The sequence below is a fragment of the Myxocyprinus asiaticus genome, chromosome 22 (assembly GCF_019703515.2).
Source record: "Myxocyprinus asiaticus isolate MX2 ecotype Aquarium Trade chromosome 22, UBuf_Myxa_2, whole genome shotgun sequence".
Taxonomy (NCBI): Eukaryota; Metazoa; Chordata; class Actinopteri; order Cypriniformes; family Catostomidae; genus Myxocyprinus; species Myxocyprinus asiaticus.
This window is the reverse complement of record NC_059365.1, coordinates 34,955,515-34,982,144: the sequence shown is the minus strand read 5'-3', so window position 1 is coordinate 34,982,144 and position 26,630 is coordinate 34,955,515. Positions and strand designations below refer to the sequence as shown.

Here is a 26,630-nt window from a genome sequence, read left to right as displayed (position 1 = left end):
TGAGTGACTCCAGTCAGGTCTCCTAAGCAACCAAATTGGCCCGGTTGCTAGGGAGGGTAGAGTCACATGGGGTAACCTCCTTGTGGTCACGATTAGGGGTTCTCGCTCTCAATGGGGTGCGTGATAAGTTGTGCGTGGATTACGGAGTGTAGCATGAGCCTCCACATGCTGGGAGTCTCCACGGTGTCATGCACAGCGAGCCACGTGATAAGATGTGTGGATTGACGGTCTCAGAAGCGGAGACAACTGGGACTTGTCCTCTGCCACCCGGATTGAGGTGAGTAACTGTGCCACCACAAGGACCTACTAAGTAGTGGGAACTGGGCATTCCAAAATTGGGAGAAAAGGGGATAAAAAAAATAAACATTTGAAAAAACCAACAGGTTGACGGTTATAGTGGGTGCAACAGCGCAGCAGCAGATGGAGATGGACATCATTGAATAAAAGGCTTGAATTTGGGTCTGTTCTTCACAGAAAACAGTCTGAAGATTTGGATTATAGCTAACAAATGTATGGATTAATTTTATTATTGTTTTAAGGTGCTGTTTGTGGTTTATTTAGTTTTTTTTTGGCATATTATGAAAACTCCTTTTGTGTCCCATGGCAAACAAAAATAAAATTAAATGCTTAATGAATGATTAAATGATTAAAGAGTTTTTATTCATTTTAACATTTTAAAGTGTAGTCTTGGTTAAAGTGATGTAATCCTTTAAAACGTTGTATAGGGCAGCAGAAATCACACAGAACTGAATTAAACCATTAAAATGTCATATTACAATGTCAGCTGCGTTAAATAAATGTGATGGCATTTAACTAATCTCATTGATTATAAATTAAATGTAATTAACTGATTAAATCTATTAATTATTCAACATTAATCAATTCAAACAGTACATGTAAACAACTGTATGTTTCTATAGGTGTTAATACGTAAAATGATGACGTTTAGATGCTGTCAATACCAGTGGCGAATTCTCAGGGCCAGCAAAGTCTTCTCTGCTGGCCTAACATGCCAAATATATACATATTTTTCATCCTTTCACTCTCAATAACCTTTTTGTCTATGCATTTTTAATTGCTTTCCACTCTTAATTAATCTACAAACAAACAGAGAAAAACAAAAAGTTTATCCAGTCAGAATTGATTCCTTGATGCTTACAAGCAAAGTGTGACAACTCTTTCACAAATCGCATGCCCGAAGCAGCACGTGAGTTTGATCTCCACCCCCTCAGGCCTTCGAAATTACTTCAGAATCCCTCAACAGTGCAAATGAATGAGCAACTAAAGTCAGATTATCAGATTCATCAGCCAATCAGACTGATTTATTTGTTCTTGGTGGGTGTGATCTTTAGGATATGTCCCGGTCGAGGCCTTCTAGCTGGCTTGAGTGACGCAATCACGCTTCAAGTGACGTAATTTGAAAGCGGAGAGCGCGAGATCTTGCTGACCAGTCAACTGTCATTACTGCCGCTATCGCCACTGAGAAAGAGATCCTTATGGATTTACAAACCTGAGATGTTCTGCATGACCGTGTGATTGCTTAATTTATTAAACAGGAAAGGAGGACTGATTTTCACTTCAAGTAATTTGGTAAGTGCTTTTTGCATTGTTATAGCTTGGGAAACTACGCCACTACGCATTGCATTCTGGGTAGTTCCCGCCATGTTTTAGGACATGCTCATCAGTTATCAGATATTAGTATACAGCGATAATAAACAGAAAAAAACACAAAACAATAATGGACCGAACGAAGACCAAGTGCAAGATTCTATATAGAGAAAAGCTCAACAAGGAAGCAAAGTTGCGGTACTTACAAAAAATCAAGGAAATCATCGGGCTCGAACCGTACGAACACAAAAAGGGGTCCGATGATCTTAACGAGCTACCGCACGTAACCTTCCCGGATGTGGTGTCAGTGTGTACACATATGAGCAATTTAGAAATTATAAATCTCTCGAGGCCCACCTGCAGTTCACAAATGGATGGGTGCAGGACCTGCAGATTTTCCGTGTCAACAACCAGAAAACGGTTGTTCGCACAAAGGTATGTAACAAACACACACCTCTTTCACCACTCTAAACTTCATCATTTTCATCAGCAGCACATTTAGTAATGACAGTTTGTTTTTCACTTAGGCCACATTCTTATCTATCTATCTATCTATCTATCTATCTGTGTATCATCGATCAATCTGTGTATTATCGATCTATCTAAAATTCTAACTTTTAAAACTACTAAACTAAAACTTTCAAACTTAAAACCTTTTTTTTGTTGTTGTTTCTGCACATTGTGGACTACATTCTGAGTTTGATGTTTAGTGTGAGCCCTGTTCATATAACATAGATGATTAGAGATATTTTTATTGTGTTTTATTATTCATTTTATACTTATTTCAGTATATTTTTATATCTTAGGTTTTGCACTCTCAACGCCTAAATGAACCTCCACTCAAGCCATGGCTGATCCTCAGCTCCAGTGGCCAAGTGGAGTGTGCATACTGCACATGCATGGCTGGCATAGCAGAGTCTTGCACACATGTTGGGGCTCTCCTGTTTAAAATTGAAGCAGCAGTCCGGATACAGGGGACCAAGACTGTCACTGACATTCCAGCCTACTGGATGATACCGGCTAGTGTTGACAAGGTCCAAGCAGAGGTGGGCTACAAGATTGACTTCTCCTCTAGTGCAGCTAAGAGGGTGGCACTCGACAAGTGCATCAATGGGGAGAGAGGAATGTCAGGGATACGTACTTGTTTTGGCTCTGCAAGTCCTTGTGGGCATAAGCCCACACTTTCAGACCTGTCACCCCTGCTTCAGATTTTGCACACTCACAGCAAGGCTGTTTGTCTTTCTGGGATTGAGGAGAACCACCATCATTATACAGACCCTGTTAAGCCACATGTAGTGCCAAAGTCCCTACTGCACCTTCATGACCCAGGAAAGGATGGATGCGAACTACCTGTCCTGCTCCAGCATTGCAACATCATCACACACCTGGTAGCGGTAACAGAGACACAGGCAGCTACAGTGGAAGCTCAGAAGAGACTGCAACATCGATCGCCTGCTTGGTACACATCAAGAGCAGAAAGAATAACAGCTTCCAATATGCATACCGTTATGTCCACTAGTGTTGACAAACCAGCTACATCAACTGTGTCAAGAGTGTGCTATCCCAAAAAAACAGCAACCTCAGCTGCCATCAGATGGGGGATAGACAATGAAGAAACAGAAAGGCAGACCTATGTCACATTGACAGCACCCCAGCACAGGAACCTGAAAGTGGAGCAGTGTGGATTCATAATAAATCCATTATTTCCTGAGGTTGGGGCATCACCTGACGGGCTCATTCACTGCACATGTTGTGGGAAAGGCTGTCTGGAAATTAAATGCACATTTAAGTACTGCAACAACTCCATCCTGCAGGCCTGTGCAGATGACAGCAACTTCTGTCTCCAGCTAACTGATGGGAAGTTACACTTGAAACAGACACACAAGTACTACAGCCAAGTAAAAACACAGATCTTTGTTACTGGGTCACAGTTTTGTGACTTTGTTGTGTGGACGGCGAATGATTGTGCTGTGGTTCGGGTCTTACCGGATGCGGACTACTGGAAAACAATTCTAAAGAGAGCACAGGAGTTCTTCCACAAAGTTTCACTACCTGAGCTTGTGTCGTGTTTCTATACTCGACCAGCCTCCACAAAGACACCTGTTTCAACAGAGTTACAGCCATCTCACACAAAAAGGGCAAGAACACAGGCACATAAAAATACTCTGGTGCATTTGCAGAGGGCCTGAAGACCAGGATGACATGGTGGCTTGTGAAAACGAAAACTGTGCAGTCCAGTGGTTCCACCTCAGCTGTGTGGGACTCAGTCTGGCACCTTCAGAAAGCGAGTTATGGTTCTGTGCCTCCTGCACACACTGAAACATTGGAGCACAAGTGTGTTTTTGTATTTATAGTTCTTTTTAATTACTGGACAGTATTGTATTTACATTTTCATGTAATGTTCCAATAGGTTTTCATTTTTAGTTTTCTATTTAACGCGTTTACTTATTGCCTTGTTATCTGTGTTCTTGATACTTGAAGGTTACACCGCTGTTACCTCTTATACCTGTTGTATTTGCACTACAGTAGCACTGAACTTTTAGGTGCAATGTTTTTTTTTCTATTTAACTTAAAATTACCGTTTTATGTGTTGTTAAGGTTACACTGCCACTTACCTGTTTTGTATGTTGTATCAGTTACTGTAAACTGTACACATTTACCTCAGTGTGTCATGATACACAAATAAAGAGATACAGAATTGAACTACTTTGTCATTTATTATGGTAACAGGTGGTATGCAACATGAATTACACTGATAACGCAGGATATGCTGTTCATGCATAGTGAACATGTTTAATGTCATAGTTTATGGTTTCATAACAACGCTAGGGCACATATTAGTCAAGGCACAGCATACAGTCACAATCTTGTCAAGGAATGTCATGTCCTCACCTTGACATGGTAGTACCATGCTCACTGGTACAATTCCACTTAGTATGGTGTACTTTGTGCGTACACATCCAATCAACCTCTCCACGTGAACCCTGAGGTGAGCTATCTGGCATGTCTCCTCTACATCTTTTGCATCCAGCTGGCTGTATCCTCTTGTGAATGCAGGTATTTTCACTTCTGCACACATCAGTCCAACACTGTCTCTGATGTCAAATCCGCGATCTGCCAACACCAAGTCCCCAGGCAATAGTTTATTAAGAAGGCCACTATTCTCAGTCACATGCTTGTCACTGACACGACCTCTCCGCCCTTGGGAAATGAAAGAGATAGCTCCCGTGGTGTAATGCCAATGAGATATTTTATGGTGTGCTGGTGTTTGTAGTGGGAAAATGTCTGCGCTCTAGCTTTGAGATTTGATGCTCATTCAATGCGAATTTCAAAGCAGTCCACAATAACTGCTACACGATTGCCAAAAGCCTCTACAAACTGATGTGGCATGGTGGTTTGCAAGCAATGCCTCTCTGGCCAGTGCACCAAGGGTTTGAGATGTGTAAACATTGTACCTATGGTATCTCTGAATGTGGTGGACAAAGTCTTTCGAGCCACAGAGAACAGGTATGCAATGTGCTGGATTGGCAGATTCAGCCTCAGGCACATCAGAGTTGAGAGGAGCATCTGAAAAGGTGAAAGTTTTCGGCCGGTCTGTGGCAGGCAGGGAAGAAGCTGTGTCAGCACACCCATCAGAACCGCAAAACATGGAAGCCCAGTGTAGTACCTGACCTTCACGTCATCATCTTTTAAGAAATCCTCCTCCATCTTCTTTTGAGAGAGCTCTTCCTTCAGTCTCCTGTTCTCCTTCAACAAGCGGTTAATTTCGACACGCCTGCAGCTACAAAAAAGACATTCCTGCTGTTCTGCAGTGTTGTCTTTTGAACCAGTGTCATCCATCTGTGATGCACCATCTGGTGTTGCAGCTTCATCCATCTCTGGTCTCTGGCCAGCTAGATCAAGTGGTGCAGGTGCAGCGTTATTCCCTGTGACAGCTTGCTGTCTCTGTTTTCTCTGGTTAAACCGCCCAGAGTGCGTTGCTTTAACTTCTGTGTGCCCGAGATGTAATGATGGTACCCAGTCAGGATCACACTCTAGCATTTCATAGGCTGGTTTGCCTAAAAAGAAAAGGCCGAATTTATTTGATTAGTTATGTAGCTATGCAGCCAGTTACTAGTGCAAAGTTAGCGGTATAGCAACAACTCTACGCCATGTTTGCATTGCTAGCGGAAACAACAAAAACAGTTAGATGTGCTTTGATTATATCTTACCTTTGTGAAAATGCCGTGAACAAACAAACATGTGTCGGGGAATGTTGTTGAAGGTGATGTTTTTCCATCTTACTGCTGCTACCCATGCCATGCGAAGCCGCTTTGTTAACTCGGAGACCTGAGATCCAACGTGTTGTTTCCAGGCGGGAAAGCTGAAAAATCGCACTCCATTTGAAATACGGTTTCCATGCCGGTCATGAGTGCGATTATGGCAGTTAGTTACACAACAAGCATTCACCATTGTTATGTATTTTTATCTGTATAATACAAACTATACCGTCTATTTCCAATTCAACACAGTATCCACCACCGCTTCCGTGTCCTAAAGTCCCAACATGCATTGCGTTGCTGACATCACGTTCCCAGACGCTATAGCAACATCAGGAGTTTTCTAAGCGTAAATTAGGCTGCTTGAGCATTCAGTGTTGGATCAAGTTTTGAAAAGTAGTGCTGCGTTCCATTCAACTGGGAAAGTCGGATTTTACAACTTCCTGCTAGGAAAAGTGCAGTGGAATGCATCTTTAAGTCAGAATTACAACTTGTAGACTTGTAGTCACACAAAAATGTGGACACTCAGGGAGATATACAAAGTAAGTGATAAACATTCACTTTATTAAGTAATATTGATAAATGAGTTTGTTTCCACATTACATGATATTAAAACTTGTTTAACAAACGCCTGCTGCAGAAACAGGTGTATAAAACATTATAATCTCTTTTGATAATCGTACACCTGAAGCACAAATGTAGCGCTGCAGCATTGTTTGTCAGTTGGGTTGCTAGGAGACATCTCTAATGAGAGTCAAACCCCTGCTAAACGAACGGGAATGGAATGCATTTATGGTCGGAGATATCAAGTAGGAATATCCCTCATACAACTTGAATGGAACGCAGCATAACCGTGTACCCTGACGAAACGAAATTTATTGCAAGCAACATTTAAATCGCAAATATTATTAGATAGATATTTCCAGGTATTATAGACTTCCTTGGTAGATTCATATGAAAAATTATGATTTTTGAATGTCTGTTCGGGAGACGCTCATTTCATAAAACAGTCATGCTGCAAAACCTATACATATACTTTTTCCTTTTTCCTTAAAATTACAATGTAGAAAAAGAATGTATTTTTAACGAAAAGAATATTAATAAATAAAAGTAAAAATGCCACAGTAAAAAAAAAAAAAAAAAAAAAAAAAATATTGGTTACCATGGTGAAGGTGAAAGGTGAAAAAAATATATTTTATTTAAGGAAATACATGTAATGTTCTGGTAAAATTTTGTAAAAATATACAGTATGTTTTATAGAAGTAAAAGTATGATTTACCTTATTGTCAATGGTGAAAATGTATATTATGTGTTTACAAGACGATACATTTACTTTAAAGCTATTGTTAGAATAATGTTGAAAAACAAAAATTTGCCATTGGCAGAAAAACCTGCCTGACTCATCACATTTTATTTTATTTTATTTAAATATTTATGTTTCTTCTTATTTTTTATTTTTTTAAATATCAGTTACTCTATGTACATTGGGGTGTTTTATGTTACATTATATGTTGTTTAGTTGGTGTTTGTTGGATTATTTTAGTGTCATGTGTGTTTTCTTGATCTTGTTTTGTGTTTGTGTGAGTGACACTGTGCACTGTCTTTACATAATGGCCATATAATGATTTATACAGTAGAGAACTGAAAAATGCACAGGCATCAAAATGACATCCCGTAATGCCTGAAACATGGTCACTGTATTTTTCACTGTGAATTTCTGGCAACCACAGCTGCCAGTGCTTTACTTAAAAGATTTAACAGGATTCAGTGCATTAGTTATAAAATTGGTAAATCAAAACATGTTTCAATTAAACAAAATAAAAGCAAATGGTGTGCATTTTCAAATGAATGACTCTGAAATACATTTCTTCCAAACCTGGCTGATTATTCGTCTCTCCAACTGTCTAAAATCATGCTGTCTTAAGTCTTTTCAGCACCTTGGACAGCACATGTAATAAGGTACTATGGGCTTAGTAGCTGGCTCTCATGGCAGGTTTAACATAAAGAACCTGATCCTTTCCACCTCCTCAAATCTGCAGGAGCATTCTCCACATATATTTTTAAGGGTGAGAGCTCCAGATCATCTTTTGACAACTCAGCTTGCTATAGAGCCGACTGCTAGCAGTGCCCTTTGACAAGGAAGTTAATCTTTAGGGCAAATGCATGCATAATGAATATGTTAGCTACGTATGTACTTCAGATCCTTAGTTTGTGTAATTCTACATTTCAATAAAATGACTGATGAATGGCAAGTGGTAACCAAAAAAGTATCTGAATAATGCCAGCAATGTTACACAATCATTACTATGCTGCTATGTTTATTAAAATTGATTTGATGAACACTACTGGATTCAAGGTGCCCTGTGTAACACATTTGAATAAAGATGCTCAAGAGATTACTCAACCTTATGTTGTTCCAAACCCATATGACTTTCTTCCATCGAACACAAAATGAGGTGGTATGCCAGATGTTAGAGTCTGACAGCCTCAGTCACCATTAATTTTCATTAAATAATCTTTCCATACAAAGAAAGTGAATGGTGACTTAGGCTTAGGTCATTCTGCCTAACATCTCCTTTTGTGTTCAAAGAGTAAATTGGGTGGGGGGGGGGGGGGTTGTGCACTATCCCTTTAAGGGATTATTGTTCATAATCAAAAGGATCATCTCTTGACATCCACAGCAGGATCTATCTGCCATAGGTTTCTTTTGAAAGAAACTTCTTTCACTCTGTGTTATGTTGCAATAGCAACATGTCATCACCCCCTCCTCAGATACCTCCTCTGGGAACAGAGACAAAAACATAAAGGGGTTTGGTAGTGGATGTAGTATATATCCTCAGTGAACATCTCATTTCACTGGAATTATTTTGTTGTTAGTCTTCAAATGAGTCTTTATTCATTTCATGTATTTCATGAAGAAATGAATGAATATGCTGATCACAAGAGCTAGCATAGCATCTAACTCCAAAAGAACAGTAATGTACTTGTAGGATGTATATAAGGAGACAAAGTGACAGAGAAATGGAATGTAAAGTGTATTTTCAAAGCATTTGCGTCTTTTAACAGCTGTCGGAATTTGCCATTATGAACAATTAAACTAAAATTAAATCTTAATGTAATAACCTGCAAAGGAACTGCATGAAGTGTAAACATTTTGTTGTCTGTTACATTCATAGCTAATCAATGTGTTGTGTTTCTTTAAATAAAAAAATACAAATTAATACAAGTTTTTGCAATTTTGATAAAAAAAAAAAAAAAAAATAATAATAATGTCGGATTGTTTGGGCAGTGCAGAATTTATTTAGAACTCATTTTGTGTCCAAACTCCTTTATGGTGTCTGAAGCTTTGTCTGCAGTTGTGCCTATAGCAGACTGTGTTTGTCTGGACGCCTCCTCAGCAACTGTGTGTATATACAAACGCCCACACACAGACACACACACAGAAGGAGAGAGTTATTTTAAGGTATCATTTGCATATTGGCGTGCAAAACATGGTACAAAAAACAAATACATTAATAAATATATGTTTTAAAATGTACATTTAAAATTCTAAATCTAAATTCAAATGTTGGATTTTAGACATTATGGCAATATAATAATAATAATAATAATAAAAAAAATGGCCAGCAGAATATTCAAATTGATATACAAACAAATACATTTTTAAAATTTAAATTTAAAATTTGAATTAGATTTGAATACAAATCTAAATCGAAATGGTTGATTTTAGGGCACTGTCATAAATAAATGACTAGCAGTGTATTCAGTTTCAAGAACAATACTGCTGAGATTGTGGACAATCAATGCACATCCATTCTTAAGTAGATGTGTATCTTTATCTGTACATATTCACAGTATATAACACAGACACAGTTAGCAGCTCTTTCTTACCTATACTGGTAGTTTCTTTGGAGGATTCTGCCACCTGGTGCACAGCATCTTGTGCTGCCTGCACTAAAATAACAAGATCAAACATGCTGGATGTTTTTCCACACACACCGACAAAGGTCTCTAAATTACAGCAACAAAATCTCCCCAAAATTATAACATAATCCAAACTTAATGCATCATGGTAAAATTGACAAACATACTGTCATATCTTTTAAATATTTTCTTAATACAAATAATAATAAAACATACTGTATATATGCTGTTATTATTTTGCTACATTTTAAATAAAAATTGTTACATTTTAAATTATTTTTAATTTCTTCTATTCTAATATCTAATTTATTTGTACTTTTTACCATTTGCATTAAACATTTATGATTAAATAATTAAATCTCTTAAAAGCCCTTTTGATGTTCAGATTTCTTCTCAATCATTCAGTAGCACTATAAAACCACATATGAGGTAAAAACTGCTTTTCTTTCCTAAACTGAAAATAAAAGTTACCAAATATTTAAGTCACAGCCCAAATGGACCTTGTATAATCATCAGTACCTGCACTGTCAGTGACGCCTTTAGTGGCTGACTGTGTGGTGCTCTTTAGACCCTCCAGAGACTTCTTAAAGGATGCCATGACACTGACCACATATAATTACAGTCCTTCTGGCTTGGCGTAAGTGGGACATTGGCAGTGGGGGCCCTTAAATACCCTCTGCTGCCAGAGGGCACCACATTCCTCTGTGATTACACATGCTAATCCATCAATGGTGCCCGGCTTATGCAGGTATTCCAGCTATGAGAGATCTGCCATGGCACTACACCCATTCTGCTTGGCTCAGCATGTGTGTAGAACACTATGTTCTGTTCTGGAGACACAGCCAGACATCCTGTTGATAACGGAGGGAAGAGAGGGTAGGAATGGGGTGACTCTCCTTGTGTTTGTCTCTCTGGGTGCAATGTCTGTCTGCAAGCCTATTCACAACTCATTAAATCTATTATATTACCAGTCAAAAGTTTTTCATTACCTTTTGACAAAGACTTATGCATAAATGCTAAACATTATTTGGAAACAAATAAATTGTGCAGATGTGTAAATTTCCATACAAAAATATATATTTTTATTGTTATTATTATTATTATTATTAGTAGTAGTAGTAGTATTTTATACTCATATCCTTCCATTTGTGTCATTTCAAAGTTTTGAAGAATTTTTTATTATTATTCTAAAATGTCGACAACATCATAGTGTATTCCCCATATGTGAAGTAAACAGACTTTAATTTTGGTGGAAGAAATAAAAATAATAAAGTGGATGGAGTCTTTTTTTCTTCGTTTTTTTTTTAATTTTATTTACATACTTGTCTTGAATGACACAGAAATCTTAATATTGACATTTCCAGCATTGTAAAGCACATATTGACCTGACATCCATAAACATTTCAAGACACATTTACACTTACTTCTCCAGTAGACAAACGCATACATACACAAACAGATACAAATTGCCCAATTCTAACAAATAATCCACTGGAATGATATCACAAGCAACTATAAAGTTACTACGTATAAAACTCTTACTTCAAAAACTTTAAATAACTTGCTTCAATATTAAATAAAAAAATAAGAAAATAAAATCCCACAAACAGGCATTGCACAGAGCTATATATATCATATTTGCTCGAAGATATTTTAACCCCCAATTTGCTATTGGAAGATTCGAAACATCTATTACACTTATAGAAATGCAGGTACACAAATACAAATAGTCACGATGGGGGGCAGGTCTCGTTTCATTGGGAGGGATTCAAGGAAACGAGATGGAGTGCCCCCCGGCAGTCAGCATAGAGCTACATCCAACACATTACCGTCAGAACATGACATTTACAATATATCATAAAAGTATATATCTGATAGGAAGAACATTTTTCGGCAGGATAAACTGGAATATATATTTGTGTTTTTGTACTTTTTTTTTACTTTTTGCAACATGAGTTATTGTGATTTTAGGGTTAGTACTTGTTATTGGTAGAAACTTTTTGTGCTGCTGGCTGGACTTGGGCTTGGAATGTGATGTTTATGCCTCTGGCTCATAATCTTGGTTCTCCTGTAAGCAGAAAGAGAAATATTACATTTTTGAAGGGGTCATAACATAGCTTACTTCTTTTTAGATACTTTTTTCTATATACACACCTTTAAAAAAATGCAGGAAATCTACCTGGATTCAGTTATAATGCATTATAAATCATTGCACTTATAACAACATGCATAACAAGGGTGACTTTTATGCAATGCCTGCCAAATATTAAGCCATTTTACAACATGCAATTTCGAAAGTAGCCTTTTTATTCATGCTGTTATAACTGCATATAAATCATTTATAATGCATTTGTAAATTAATTAATAGTGGACTTAATGAACCTCTTTAAAGACCCTTAACAAAGGGAACATAAATGTAAAGGGTAACACTTTACAATAAGGTTAAATTTGTTAACATTAGTTAATGCATTAGTTATCATGAACTAACAAAGAACTATATATTTTTACATGCTATTATCTTTGTTAATGCTAGTTAATAAAAATAAATTTGTTCATTGTTAGTTCATATTAGTTCATAGTGCATTAACCAGAGTTGGGGTCTTGATCTTGTGGTCTTATAAACACAGTCTTGGTCTGGATCTGAGTCTTGTTACTCAGTGTCTTGGTCTCAACATTCAAAGTCTTGGTCTGGATCTGGGTCTAGTTACTCAGTGTCTTGGTCTGGGTCTCAACACTTAAAATCTTGGTCTGGATCTGGGTCTCGTTACTCAGTGTCTTGGTCTGGGTCTCAACACTTAAAGTCTTGGTCTGGATCTGGGTCTCGGCTTATGGTCTTAGTCAAGACCTCAGTGTATTATGACTTAATTGCGGCAGCCGCGCGACCCAATAAGCTTGTTACGTTGCGGGAGTGGCCGGTATTCTAATGAGTTGTTGCCGGGAGTAGGGCTGCAAAATTATGACTAAAATCATAATTGAAGTTTATTTCCCTGATATTCAAGTCAAGTCAAAATTGATTTCTATAGCACATTTAAAAGCAACAGAGTTGCACCAAAGTGCTGTACAATAAAACGTCGAGCATATAAAAAGAAAGCATTAAAGGAAAACATGCAGCGTACAAAATATAAACACATTAAATAAAATACAATCAGAAAATTTCAACATAATTCCCTTAAACTAATCTTAATCAAAAGCCAGAGAGAACGAATAAGATTTAAGAGCCGATTTAAAACTGGCTAGTGAAGGAGCAAACCTCACATTTACGGGCAGACTGTTCCAAAGTTTTGGTGCTGCAGCAGAGAAGGCCCGACCACCCTTAGTTTTACAATGACAAGGTGGGACAGTTAAGAGAAGCTGATGACTAGACCTAAGTGCTCTTTGGGGAGAGTAAGGAATCAGAAGGTCACTAATGTATTTATTTATTGCATGCCATATTTATGTAGTTACACATCCCGAACAAGCTGAGAACTGTGTTCCTGAATTAGTTCATTGCTGTTCTATGCATCAGTAAATCAAGACAGTGACTAAATGGTCAACTTAACATTGTTCCTCTTTGCTGCATGAAAAACAACTGTGATTCAAATAGTGATTATTTTATACAGAAAGCGAGCAAATAACACTCACTTTATAATCACTGAACTGTCAATCACTTCAGTTCAGTGTGAGCTCACTGAATGAGTTCTGCACTCTCGCCAAAACTCCCATTAATATCAATGAAGCTGTCTACACTGCACAATAAATTTGCTTATTTAAATAATTTCTACACCTTGTTGTTTATAAAGAGATAATTCGCGACAGTGCAGCATCAGAACTCAGTAAGTTTTTCGTCTGCGCTGGTGACTAAAAGGAATAGTTCACCCAAAAATGAAAATTCTCTCAGCATTTACTCACCCTCATGCCATCCCAGATGTGTATGGCTTCCTTTCTTCAGCTGAACACAAACAAAGATTTGTGGAAGAATATTTCAGCTCTGTAGGTCCATACAATGCAAGTGAATGGGTGTCAAATTTCTGAAGCTCAAAAAGCACATATAGCCATCATAAAAGTAATCCATATGACTCCAGTGGATTTATTAATGTCTTCTGAAGTGAAACACTAGGTGTAAGAAACAGATCAATATTTTAAACTTTTTTACTAAAAATATTAGCTTCCAGCCAGCTCATCGACGAGGGTTCAAACTGCCTCTCGCAAGCGCATAAGCCTCCTCTGCATAGATATTCATACATAGATACCTTATTAGCAGCTGTTCCTATGGACCACGATACTGTTTCCACACAAAAGCAGTTTAAGCAGCGATATGAGCAAGGAGCTCGGTCTGAGGCATATCCTCTATTCACTTGCATTTAAACCAATTCAAACAGTTCTCCTTGTTGACCGTTCCAAGATGGCGCCACAGTTGGCATATCCAAACCAGCCGAATGAGGCATCTATGTATGAATATTAGTTCAGATTATTACTTTTATGATGGCTATATGAGCTTTTTGGAGCTCAAAAACATTTGCAAACCATTCTCGTGCATTTTATGGACCTACAGAGCTGAAATATTCTTCCAAAAATCTTCGTTTGTGTTCTGCTGAAGAAAGACACCTGGTGATGAGAGAATAATTTTTTAGAAATTTTTTGGGTGAACTAATCCTTTAAATTTAAACACTTCTGATTGGCTGTTGCATTCATGCGCTCAACAGACATGTCTGTGATTTTGAAAAATAAACATTGTTATTTTGTTATATTAATAATGCAAATGAAACACAATTCTCAGTTACCCATGGTTTTAGGAAGTTTGGCGAATCAACTCTTTCAAACTGTTTCAATTACTGCCATTGTTTTACATCAGCATTTGTCTTTCTTTATTTCGATCAGAGATGGTCAGTGTTATTGTCAGTAAAGAACATTCTGTTTAAGCATAGTTGTTTTAATAGTTTACTTTTCCAACAATAGTTGGAATTAAGTTCAATTAAGTTTCCATCTCTCAGTTTAACTTTGATAATTTGGCATTTAATGTTAACATGTAAAGCAGCCATCTGTGTTTTGAGTGTTCATTTATGATGCAAAAAATCATGATTCATAATTTTGAACCAACCCTAAATGAATCAGATACTGTAAGTATCCACTAAGAATACATTACGATCCTATTAGATAAACTGAAATTTGATTATTTCATTAACAATCTATTAGCATTCCTTCAGGATTTTTTTTCTTTTTTTAAAAAAAAAAATGATGTCTGCAATAAAGAGCCATACATATGACACGTTTTTTTTTTTTTTAATCTTATTTTTATTACAGAAGAATAAACAGCTTTGTGACACCTAGAGGGTGGTGGGGGAATAAAAGGAATGGGTGGACAGCCACAGCAGAAGAAGAAGATTCTTTAAATATAAATTCAGCATCTCTCTGAAAGGCTCTTGGACCGACAGGTCTGGGTCTTTGTCTTGGGGATAAGTCTTGGTCTGTATCTGGGTCTCGAGGGGTCTAGTCTTACTCTGGGTCTGGGTCTTGAGGGGTCTAGTCTTGCTCTGGATCTGGGTCTTGGAGGGTCTGGTCTTGACTACACCTCTGGCATTAACTAATGTTAACAACTTTTGTTTTTAAAAATGTATTACTATATCTTGAAAATAACATTAACTAAGATTAATAAATGCTGTAAAAGTATTGTTCATTGTTAGTTCATGTTAACTAATGTTGTTAACTAATGTTAACAAATGGAACCTTATTTTAAAGTGTTATCATGTAAAATGTTTTATTTGCTTTTGTGCCTTTTTCTTGTTTCTTAGGATCTTCCAGCTATAATAATTAAAATCTTCTGATCATAAGCTTTTTTTCTAATGAAAAAATATTTTGTGTTAGAAAAGTGATAAGCAATTATATAGATTTTTTTATATTGATATAATATCAATAAAAATATACACTACTGGTCAAAAGTTTTGAAACACTCATTCTTTATTATAATGTTTTTCACATTTTAGAATAATAGTAAAGTCATCAAAACTATGGAATAACATAAATGGAACTATGGGAATTATGTTGTGACTAAACAAAATCCAAAATAAATCAAAACTGTGTTATATTTTAGCATCTTCAAAGTAGTCACCCTTTGCCTAGAATTTGCAGACATGTACTCTTGACATTTTCTCAAACAACTTCTTGAGGTATCACCCTGGGATGCTTTTTAAACAGTATTGAAGGAGTTCCCATCTATGTTGGGCACTTATTGGCTGCTTTTCTTTATTATTTGGTCCAAGTCATCCATTTCAAAAACTTTTTTTACATTTTATTTTATTTTTTTATAAAATTTTAGTTTTATAATGAAATAAATTAATATGGTGGCACAATTATATTTTTTGTCTACAAAACTAATTTCAAACATTTAAGCGTATGCCTTCAGATCAAAAGATTTTTAAGATCATGAGAAACATTTCAGTCAAGTGTTTCAAAACTTTTGACCGGTAGTGTCATAGAAATTCGATATTTATATATCAAGTCTTTTATAATTTGATTCAGTGTAGGTGACTATTATTTGTCTTCCTTTATAAACGATGAAATAGTGGTCTTTATTGACACATCTAAAGGAAATGTTTTCCATTACCGCTGCCACTGATGCCATTCATAAATTAATCAGTCAACCATGATTAATTTATTTAGAAACTCAAAGTATCCAATAATAGCAGCGGTTACCGAGACAAAGTCAGTAGTATTCAGATACTGATGGGGGACCACCTTTATTTAGAATAAAATACCCTTTTCTCTGCCGCTATAATTACTGGAGTCTTCATTTCATTGTTTTAAACATGTTTGTCAAAATTACTAATAATTTATTTGGGTGTAAAACCTTTTTAAATTCCACTTATTAATTAGTGCACCTTCCACTACATCACATGACACTTCCTACATCAAATAATGCTCATATTAATTTTTGTCCTCTGCTGCAGTATCTTTCCTCCCCAGCAGAGGACAGCTGATCCAGATCAGGCTGAGCAGCCAACAGCATTCTCAACAATTTATTTAATGAATATAATTATCACAATATGCTGTACTTCTGTTAGTTAAGCCTTTACTAAAATCTCATGATACCCAACATCGTAAATGTCAGTATCATTATGATATGGCCCTGTTTCCCTGTGTACTAGATTGCAGACATTGAGAATGAACTGGAAGAGCTCATCTCCTCAACAGGGCAGGGGGAGCCGCCATCACTACCCACTGTGCAACAGTATTTATGACATCACCACCACTCCCATGCAGGCAGATCCACCATGAGAGTGAGGTAATGAGCAGGCAAACAGAGGGGTGGGGGGGAGGGACAGAAAGACACAGGGAATCTCACCATAACTGTGTGCACCGATAACACATTTAATATTAAATGTCTAGGGTTAAATTAGATATTATAATGCTGGGGGGAATAGACATAATTAAAATTTATATAAAAATAATTTAAAATGTGTATAAATTATTATGAAAGGAATAATGTTACACAGCTGGGGAATTAAAATTACCTCTGTCAGGGTGATCCTATATCACCCTAAAGGGGTGTATTATTTGATAATAACCGGCTGACTGTGCATTATCCTGTTTATTACACGACTACTTGAAATATTGATTTGAGTTGAAATTATTATATTATTTTATAATAAAGAGACTGTGAATTGATACAAGAAATATGAAACTAGCACATTTATGTAGAAAATCATTTGCCTGGGATAATAGTCAGTTATACAGTCAACTGGTCCTTATCCGAAAAAAATATTTGACCACATAATGCTGCAATTTACCAATCAGAATGAAGTATTTTAGAGAGCAGTGGACTAAAATATATATAAAATGCTGCAAATATTGAATACAAATATTGCAAATATTGAATATTGAGTCTGAGCTCCTCCCCATCAGGCCTTCAGAATTTATGCTGAATCCCACAACAGTGCAAGTGAATAGGCATCTTAAGTCAGATTGTCAGATTTATCAGCCAATCAGATTGATTTATTTGTTCTTGGTGGGTGTGGTCTTTAGGATATGTCCCGGTCAAGGCCTTCTAGCTGGCCTTGAGTGATGTGGTCACGCTTTAATTGATGTACGTAATGAGAAAGCGAAGAGTGCGAGATCTTGCTGACGAGATGGCTGTCATCACTGCCTCGTCACCGTTGAGAAAGAGATACTTATGGATTTAAAAACAGGAGATGTTCTGCATGACTGTGTTTTTGCTTAATTTATTAAACAGGAAAGGAGGGCTGATTTTCATTTCAAGCAAATTGGTAAGTGCTTTTTGGGTTGTTATAGCAACATCAGCAGTGTAAATTAGGCTTGCTTGAGTATTCAGTGTCGATTCCAGTTTTGAAAAGTAATCGTGTACACCGACGAAACAAAATTTATTGCAAGCAACATTTAAATCGCAAATATTATTAGATAGATTTTTCCAGGTATTACAGACCTCCTTGGTAGATTAATATGAAAAATTATGATTTTTGAATGTCTGTTCGGGAGACGTTCATTTCACAAAACAGTCATGCTGCAGTTAAAATTAGGCTTGCTTCAGCATTCAGTGTCCTTTCAAGTTTTGGCTTTCGTGTGTGGACGTATTTTTAAAATGTGAATTGGTATTATTAGTTGGCTGCAACATAATGTATGATGCACATAGGCATAGGGTGTCTTATTCATTGTGAAATGGGGTTTTCTTAATGGCATGAATCACACTGAATGCCTAGACTTAAAATGCCACTGAGTATTAGTATTATAGTTTAGTATAGTATAGTATGGTTATAATAGAGTTGTAGTATCGAACATGTGCTGTCACAAAATAATGGGTGGTGGGTGTCTGTGTTTTAGTATCTCGTAGATGGTGACTGTTAGTCTGATTAATTTAATTTGACCATTTTGAGATTATTGTATCGGCCTATAAAAATTGGATTATAACTGCCTATAAATGATTTATAATGCATTTTTAGACTTAATAGTCATTAATAAACCCCTTTATAAACTCTTAATAAAGGGAACATTAATGTAAAGTGTTTTATTTACTTTTGCAACTTTTTCTAGTTTTATAGGATCTTATCAGCTATACTAATAAAAATCTTCTGATCATAATCTTAATATATATATATACACATATATATCATTAGAAAAGCTTGCCTTTGTAAATCCTTACTGGCTTGGGGGCGATTGAATAATTTTGATTGCAACTATGTATATATATATATATATATATATATATATATATATATATATATATTTTCAATCGCCCCCCAAGACAGTAAGGATTTACAAAGGTAATCTTTTCTAATGACCCACAATTTTTAAACATTACATCTATATCAGTTGAGTGACATATTCAAGTCATAATGTGAATTCATATACTAATATTTCTAAATAGCAGGATTTAAAATATTAATAATAATTAAGCCATCATTCTACAATGGCACTTAAGTTATTTAAGCGCTTTGAGTGTAGTGTCAGAAAAGCGCTATATAAATGTAATGTTCATTCATTCATTCATTCAAGTTTTAAAATTTAAGTTTAGTGTTGTAAGCAAAAATGTATTAAATGCAATTAAAAATAAGCTCACAAAAGCTAATAGAGGAGATTATTTCATACACAAGAAAGGCCATGGCTAAAAGTACATTTTCAAGGCACTTCAGTTTCCAGTAGACAAAGTTGGCAGCACAATTCATACATTTTTTTTTAAATATGGTACAACAGCAACCTTCTTGGGTGTGGAAGAAAGCAAAACTTCACCAAGGGAAATGTTGATTTGAATATTCAAGAAGGAATTTGGAATGACCTGTGGAGTCCTGGAAGAAGGTTTTATGGACATATGACACTAAACTGAAAATGATTTTAGACCCATGGGACAGCAGTATGTCTGGAGTCAGAAAGGCAAGGTGATGACAAGAATGACTCCATCCCCATGGTCAAGCATGGAGATGGGTCAGTCCTGTTATGGGGGTGTTTTGCGGCTGCAGGAAATGACTATCCTGACTATATGCCTGACATCATGGATTCTATCAGGTATCAGGCCAATTTGGCAAAAATGTGATGCCATTGTGTAAATTTAAGTTCACTATCTGTCACTCACTCGACGTTGTGTCGATGTAGTGACACTAGGGGTCGCACTTGGGAGCCCCAGACACCTCTGATCTTTGAAAAAAGGCCAATGGGAATTGGTGAGTGGAATTCCTGGTTGCGGTCGTTACCTCTCCGCTTCTGACGGCCACGATCGCTGTCTCACGTGCTTGGGCGCTGCCCACGTGGAGACAGCGTTCGTGGACGGGTCATGTCCTCACTGTGAGAACATGACCATGGCAATGTTGTAGTCGCAGCTTTCCTTCGTCAGAGGGAAAGCCACCCCAGCGGCTCCCCGCCTCGGTCCTTCTACCTATGGGTATGAGGCCACGTCGGTTAGCACCGGGGATGATTTGGGGACCCCAATGGGAGCCGCTCCGCCGGCTAACCCCCCACGGACCTCCCATTCCCCAGTACGCTTGTTTGCCCCGGTCGAGTTCTGGGATGAGAGAAATCTCAGGGCGAAATCAAGATCTCATTCGGTGCTCGCGAAGTTGATGAGCTCTTGATCGCAGCATCGGAGAGTGGGCTGGTCCAGTCTGATGCTGAGGACTCGACTGGGCTCCCACCTTCGGGTGCGGTTGCCCATTCGCAGGCCGATGTGGAGCCGGTGGCCATGTTTGCCCAGGTGGCTGCGAGCATCAGGCTGGAGTGGACCCTTCACTCCCCCGCTCATGGCCGTGCCCCACCCTGGTCCCTTTCTTCCCTGAGGTGCATGAGGAGCTTACAAGGTCGTGGCGGGTACCCTTCACTGCACGGACCTGGTCTCTAAGCTCCTCCGCTCTCACTACCCTTAACGGTGGGGCTGCCAGGGGGTACTCGGAGATTCCCCAGGTGGATAAGGTGGTTGCAGTGCACCTGTGCCCGCAAAATGCCGCCGCCTGGCGGAATTGCCTGAGACTCCCGTCCAGGGCATGTAGGTTTATGTCGTCTCTGGCGACTAAAGCCTACGGTGCCGCTGGACAGGCCGCCTCAACCCTGCACACCATGGCTCTCCTGCAGGTGCACCAAGCCAGCGGACTGGCCCAGGCATAGAGCCACCCGCAGGAAGCAGACGCCCCCGTCTCACGGTCTGCCGCCAAGAACCCGAGGAAGGCTTCTAAGTGCATCTGAGATGGGTGACCCAGGGATGTGGAGACCTGCTGCAGACTTGGAGCTGGTAAGAAGACCACTCCATCCCCCAGTGGAGGACCGGGAGGAGAATCTTTTGTTCCCTTTTCTTTTCATTTCGCCACATGTCCAAAGGGCTGCGATACCCACATTCTCAGAAAAAGAGCGGTTTCCTCACTCCCTGGGTCACACACCCGGTGTCACGCACCTCAGCTGGTTGGGGCTTTGGGTCAACTGGGAAAAGAGCAAGCTCTCCCCGGTATAGAGCATCTCTTTTCTCGGGTTGGAGTTAGACTCAGTCTCTATGATGGCGCGCCACATGAGCGCGCACGCGCAGTCGTTACTGAACTGCCTAAAGTCATTCAGATGGAGAACGGAGGCTCCTGGGGCATATGGCATCCTCGGTGGTGGTCACGCCGCTCAGGTTGATGCATATGAGACCGCTTCAGCACTGGCTTCAGACTCGAGTCCCGAGATGGGCATGGTGCCACAGCACACACTGCGTGGTTATCATGCCGATCTGCCGTTGCTTGTTCAGCCCTTGGACGGACCTTGCATTTCTGCGGGCAGGGATCCCCTTACAGCAAGTGTCCAGACACGTCGTGGTTACGACAGATGCCTCCAAGCGTGGCTGGGGCACCGTGTGCAATGAGTGCACAGCCGTGGGCTACTGGACAGGGCCGCGACTGTGTTGGCATATCAACTGCCTCAAGTTGCCGGCAGTACTTCTCGCCCTGCGGAGGCTTCAGCCATTGATCCAGGGCAAGCATGTGTTGGTCCAGTTTACGTTCGCGTCGCATGTCGCAACTCGCCTGCCGTCTCCTCCTCTGGAGTCAGCAGCAACTCAAGTTGTTGCGGGTCACTCACATCCTGGGCGACCTAAACAGCATGGCAGACGAGCTGTCATGTCAGGTCATGCTCAGGGGAGAGTGGAGATTCCACCCCCAGGTGGTCCAGCTGATTTGGAGTTGCTTCCCAGGAATCCTTCCACTTCCCGCTCTGGTATGCCCTGACTGAGGCTCCCCTCGGCACAGATGCCCTGGCACACAGCTGGCCCCGGGGGCTGCGCAAGGATGCGTTCCCACCAGTGAGCCTACATGCACAGACCCTGTGCAAGGTCAGGGAGGACGAGGAGCAGGTCATCTTAGTAGCACCCTACTGGCCCACCCAGTCTTGGTTCTCGGACCTCACACTCCTTGCGACAGCCCCCCCTAGCGAATTCCCCTGAGGAGGGATCTCCTCTCTCTGGGATGGGGCACCATCTGGCACCCACGACCAAACCTCTGGAACCTCCATGTCTGGCCCTTGGACAGGACCGTGGTAGTAGACACAATCACTCAGGCTAGGGCGCCCTCTACGAGGCTCCTGTATGCCTTGAAATGGCGTCTGTTCGCTAAGTGGTGTTCTTCCCGACGCGAAGACCCCCAAAGATGCGCAGTCGGGTCGGTGCTTTCCTTCCTGTAGGAGAGGCTGGAGGGGCGGCTGTCTCCCTCCACCTTGAAGGTGTACATGGCCGCTATAGCGGCACGCCATGATGCAGTTGACGGTAAGTCTCTCAGGAAGCACAACATGATCATCAGGTTCCTTAGAGGCGCGAGGAGGCTGAATCCTCCCAGACCACGCCTCATTCCCTCATGGGATCTCTCCATGGTCCTGCAGAGCCTGCGCGGAGCCCCGTTTGAGCCCCTGGAGTCAGTTGAGCTAAAGGCGGTCTCTCTGAAGACTGCCCTCCTGAATGCACTCACATCCATCAAGAGGGTAGGGGTCCTGCAGGCATTCTCTGTCAGCGACACATGCCTGGAGTTTGGTCTGGAATACTCTCACATGTTCCTGAGACCCCGACTGGTCTATGTGCCCAAGGTTCCCACAACCCCGTTTCGGGATCAGGTGGTGAACCTGCAAGTGCTGCCCCAGGAGGAGGCAGACACAGCCTTGTTGTTGCTGTGTCCGGTGCATGCTTTGCACATCTATTTGGATTGCACGCAGAGCTTTAGACGCTCTGAGCAGCCTTGGGGCTACGAGCACACTCTACCAGGAGTGTGGCGGCCTCCTGGGCCCTGACCAATGGCCTCTTTAGCAGACATCTGCAGAGCAGCGGGCTGGGCAACACCCAATACCTTCGCGAGGTTCTACAACCTCCGGGTTGAGCCGGTTTCGTCCCGTGTGTTGTCAGGTAAGAACAGGTAAGTTTGCAGGACAACTTGTTGTTGCTGTGTCCGGTGCATGCTTTGCACATCTATTTGGATTGTACACAGAGCTTTAGACGCTCTGAGCAGCTCTTTGTCTGCTTCGGAGGACAGCGGAAAGGGAGCGCTGTCCCCAAACAGAGGATCGCCCACTGGGTCATTGACGCCATCACTTTGGCATATCACGCCAGGGCGTGCCGCCCCCCTTGTGGCTACGAGCACACTCTACCAGGAGTGTGGTGGCCTCCTGGGCCCTGACCAATGGTGCCTCTTTAGCAGATGTCTGCAGAGCAGCGGGCTGGGCAACGGCCAATACCTTCGTGAGGTTCTACAACCTCCGGGTTGAGCCGATTTCGTCCTGTGTGTTGTCAGGTACGAACAGGTAAGTTTGCGGGACAACTGGCCGGGTGTACCTCTGGCATACAGCGCCTTTCCCCTCCTGGAGGGGAGACGTGCACTTTTTACCACCCAGCAGTGTTCACAAGGTTGTGGACCCTGGATGTTCTTCCTCCTTAGCCCTGTGGCAGGCGAGTTTGCAGAGAAACTCGATGCTGGCCCAGTACATGTGCTGTTAGGCCCTGTACTGGGGTAGGTGCTCCACATGCGCTGGTTTCCTGTTTGTAACACTGTGTGATGTATCTTCCGTGAGACGGTTTCCCTGTTGGTAAATCCGTGTCTTCCTTGGGCAGAGTTTCCCTCTGCCACCGGTCGCCGTGTATGTAGAGCTCCATCCCCTAGGTAGGACCTACCATGGGGACTTCTCCACATGCGACACTGCCGACAAGACTCAGTAAGACCATGTGACATATTTCCACACAATTGCCTCCCCTTTGGGCAGGCTGTGGTCTCCACGGTGTCTTCCCCTTGGGAATGGATACCCCCCGACGCGGACACTTATGGCCCCTAGCTGAACGATTTCCATTCTTCTTTGGGGAGAAAAGAAGAAGAGAAGAGGCCACAGCTGGGATGGCCTGTCCCCATTTTGGGCAGTCGACTTGTGCACGAGGTGCGAGGGACCGTACGATCCTTGTAGGGGTGTTGGGGGAGGTTACGTGATGGTCAGGTACGCTGGCTACGAGGCACGCAATGGTTTGCCCATCTTGCATTGCCAGTTCACGTAACACAGTTCAGCTAGTTGTGGTGTTTCATATAGGGACCCCTAGTGTCACTACATTGACACAATGTCGAGTGAGTGACAGATAGGGAACATCCTGGTTACTGTTGTAACCTCCATTCCCTGATGGATGTCCAGGATGTCCCTCCTGCCACAACACTGAACTACCCGCTGTAATGGCCGAGACCCTGTCTCGGCTCCTCAGCACAAAACCTGAATGAGTGGTTGCGAGCCAGTTCCTTTTATACCCGTATGTCGGGGGGAGTGGCATGCAAATTCCACTTGCCAATTCCCATTGTCTGGGGCTCCCAAGAGTGACCCCTAGTGTCACTACATCGACACAACGTCTCATTCCCTCCATCAGGGAACGGAGGTTACAAAAGTAACCAGGATGCTCTGTGATCACTGGACTTTCCAGCAAGACAATAACACCAAGGATACATCCAAGTTGTCTAAATCTGGTTCAGGGATGGGTTGTGCAATGTCCTTCAAGGGCCCTTTCAGTCCATCATTAAAATCCCATTGAAAATCTTTGTTAGGATTTCAAGGAAGAAGTGGCAGCACAGAAACCATAGAATGTCAATGAGCTGGAAGCTTTTGCTCATGAGAAATGTGTAAAAATTCCAATAGAGAGGTGTCTGAAGCCTGAGAACACTTACCTGAAACATTTATTTGATGTTATTAAGGGTAAAGGATGCTTCACAAATGATTGACTTTTGGGGGTTGAATATTTTAAACTCCTGAAGGTAGCGTTAATAGTATTAGTTTTATAGTATAATACAGTATTGTTATAATAGAGTTGTAATATTGGACATGTGCTGTCACAAAATAATGGGTGGAGGGTGTGTGTGTGTGTGTTTGTATCTCGTAGATAGTGACTGTTAGGCTTATTTATTTAATCAATTTGATCATTTTGGGATTTCGGCATTGGCCAAAAAAAGTCTACTTGGCCAATTAACAGAAGAGTTAAAATATATAATAGGTATGCTTTAAGTAAAGTGACAAAAGCACTGTCTTCTTATAAACACCCATAAGATATTTTTAAGTGGTTATAAGACATTACAAATCATGCTGGAATTTATATACATTACACATACACAAAATACAAAATAACACATATTCAATGTCAATTTTGAGATATTGCAAAAAACACTTATAAAGCTATAAGGTTAAAATATATCAGAATAAAAAAAATATGTATGTTGATCACACATGTAACCAATCTCCTTCAAAAATCAAAACTGATTCTATAATGGACACTATTCAATAAACTTTAATGTTTGTGCATCTTATTTGGAGACTTATTTTATAAATAACTTCCATTATAGGTATGACTTGTTATGTATTGTATGTTACACGTTTATGTTATGGCTGATTATTAAAAAAAAATATTGCTTTTGTAACTTTACTTAAAGCAGGTAAAGACCACTTATAATATGATCACGTCATAAAGCCTTTTGACTGTTTACACTATACAGCACTTACGATTATCTTTATTAACATCAGCTGCATTAAAATTGGATGTCGCTTGTGTTATAATGCATTAACCTCTAATGTATAACTATGAATAGGGGAAGTCTTATAATGTGTTATAACTGTAGTTATTATTTATGAGAAGTAATAATTTATTATAATGTGTATTCTGAGACATTATGAATGCAGTATAATGCATTTTTAATGCCTTTACAATACATTGTACATATGGGCTTCATAGAAAGTGTTACCCCAATTTTTTATTTCAAATTTGTAATGAATTTTAAGCAAATATTGTGTGCAATAAGTGTTTTTATTTGTTTCAAATTTCAATTCAGGAGTTTTGTGCACATTTCTTTTTCTGTTTCAATATTGTCGGTATTACATTGCACTCTTGATACGAGAATTATCATTGACCATTAAAAACCCATATGGGTTGACCACTTTCATAAAGCGCTGTTTGCTGTGAGCGGTGATGATCTCACCTGCTGAGTTCCATCATATGTTTGTCCCTCTTGATCCATCAGAGCTTCTCCCATCTGCTCCTCAGTGGCCTCCTGACCAAACTCAGGCTGTGGATGCACAAATGAAAGCACATATTGTTTTCAAAAACCAACAATGTAGAAACATTTTGCCACCTGCATAAGCACTATAAAACAAAATTAGGCATGAATTGCACTGAAAGCATCACAATTATTTAGATCAGCACTATCATGGAGAGGGTAAATATTGGCACCTGTCTGGTTGTGCTGTTTACTGTCTATACAGTATATTAGTGATGCATCTGCTAGTGCGCTTCTGTTACACGTTATACTCTCATATGTGCATTATAAATATAAATTATCAGCCTCCATTTTATGTCATGCCACAGAGAGAGAGAGAGAGAGAGAGAGAGAGAGAGAGAGAGAGTCT

The 26,630-nt window shown here is 40.0% G+C and overlaps 2 protein-coding genes across 3 annotated transcripts in view; both read right to left on the bottom strand.

The window, feature by feature from the left end:
- Positions 1-4,324: 4,324 nt before the first annotated feature.
- Positions 4,325-6,146, bottom strand: LOC127412967 (uncharacterized). The gene is made up of 2 exons (XM_051649706.1): positions 5,820-6,146; positions 4,325-5,666 (listed from the first exon to the last, which is right to left on the bottom strand). Exons 1-2 carry the CDS (start codon positions 6,058-6,060, stop codon positions 4,921-4,923), a joined length of 987 nt encoding a protein of 328 aa, XP_051505666.1. The 5' UTR covers positions 6,061-6,146; the 3' UTR covers positions 4,325-4,920.
- Positions 6,147-11,052: 4,906 nt separating this feature from the next.
- The window catches only part of LOC127413294 (beta-synuclein-like), a 35,235-nt gene continuing 19,657 nt past the window's right edge, over positions 11,053-26,630 (bottom strand). For both annotated transcript variants that reach the window (XM_051650301.1, XM_051650302.1), the window contains 2 exons: positions 26,204-26,290; positions 11,053-11,859 (listed from right to left, as the gene is read on the bottom strand). In XM_051650301.1, the coding sequence (XP_051506261.1) occupies positions 11,830-11,859; positions 26,204-26,290 (117 nt within the window). In that variant the 3' untranslated portion in view covers positions 11,053-11,829. The remainder of the gene's footprint in view (positions 11,860-26,203; positions 26,291-26,630) is intronic.

Bases quoted from the DNA above. Each gene is read 5' to 3' on its own strand.
- LOC127412967 (XM_051649706.1), bottom strand. From the start codon at position 6,060: ATGGTGAATGCTTGTTGTGTAACTAACTGCCATAATCGCACTCATGAC. The intron at 5,667-5,819 runs GTAAGATATAAT...TTTTCTTTTTAG, and splicing joins TTCACGGCATTTTCACAAAG to GCAAACCAGCCTATGAAATG.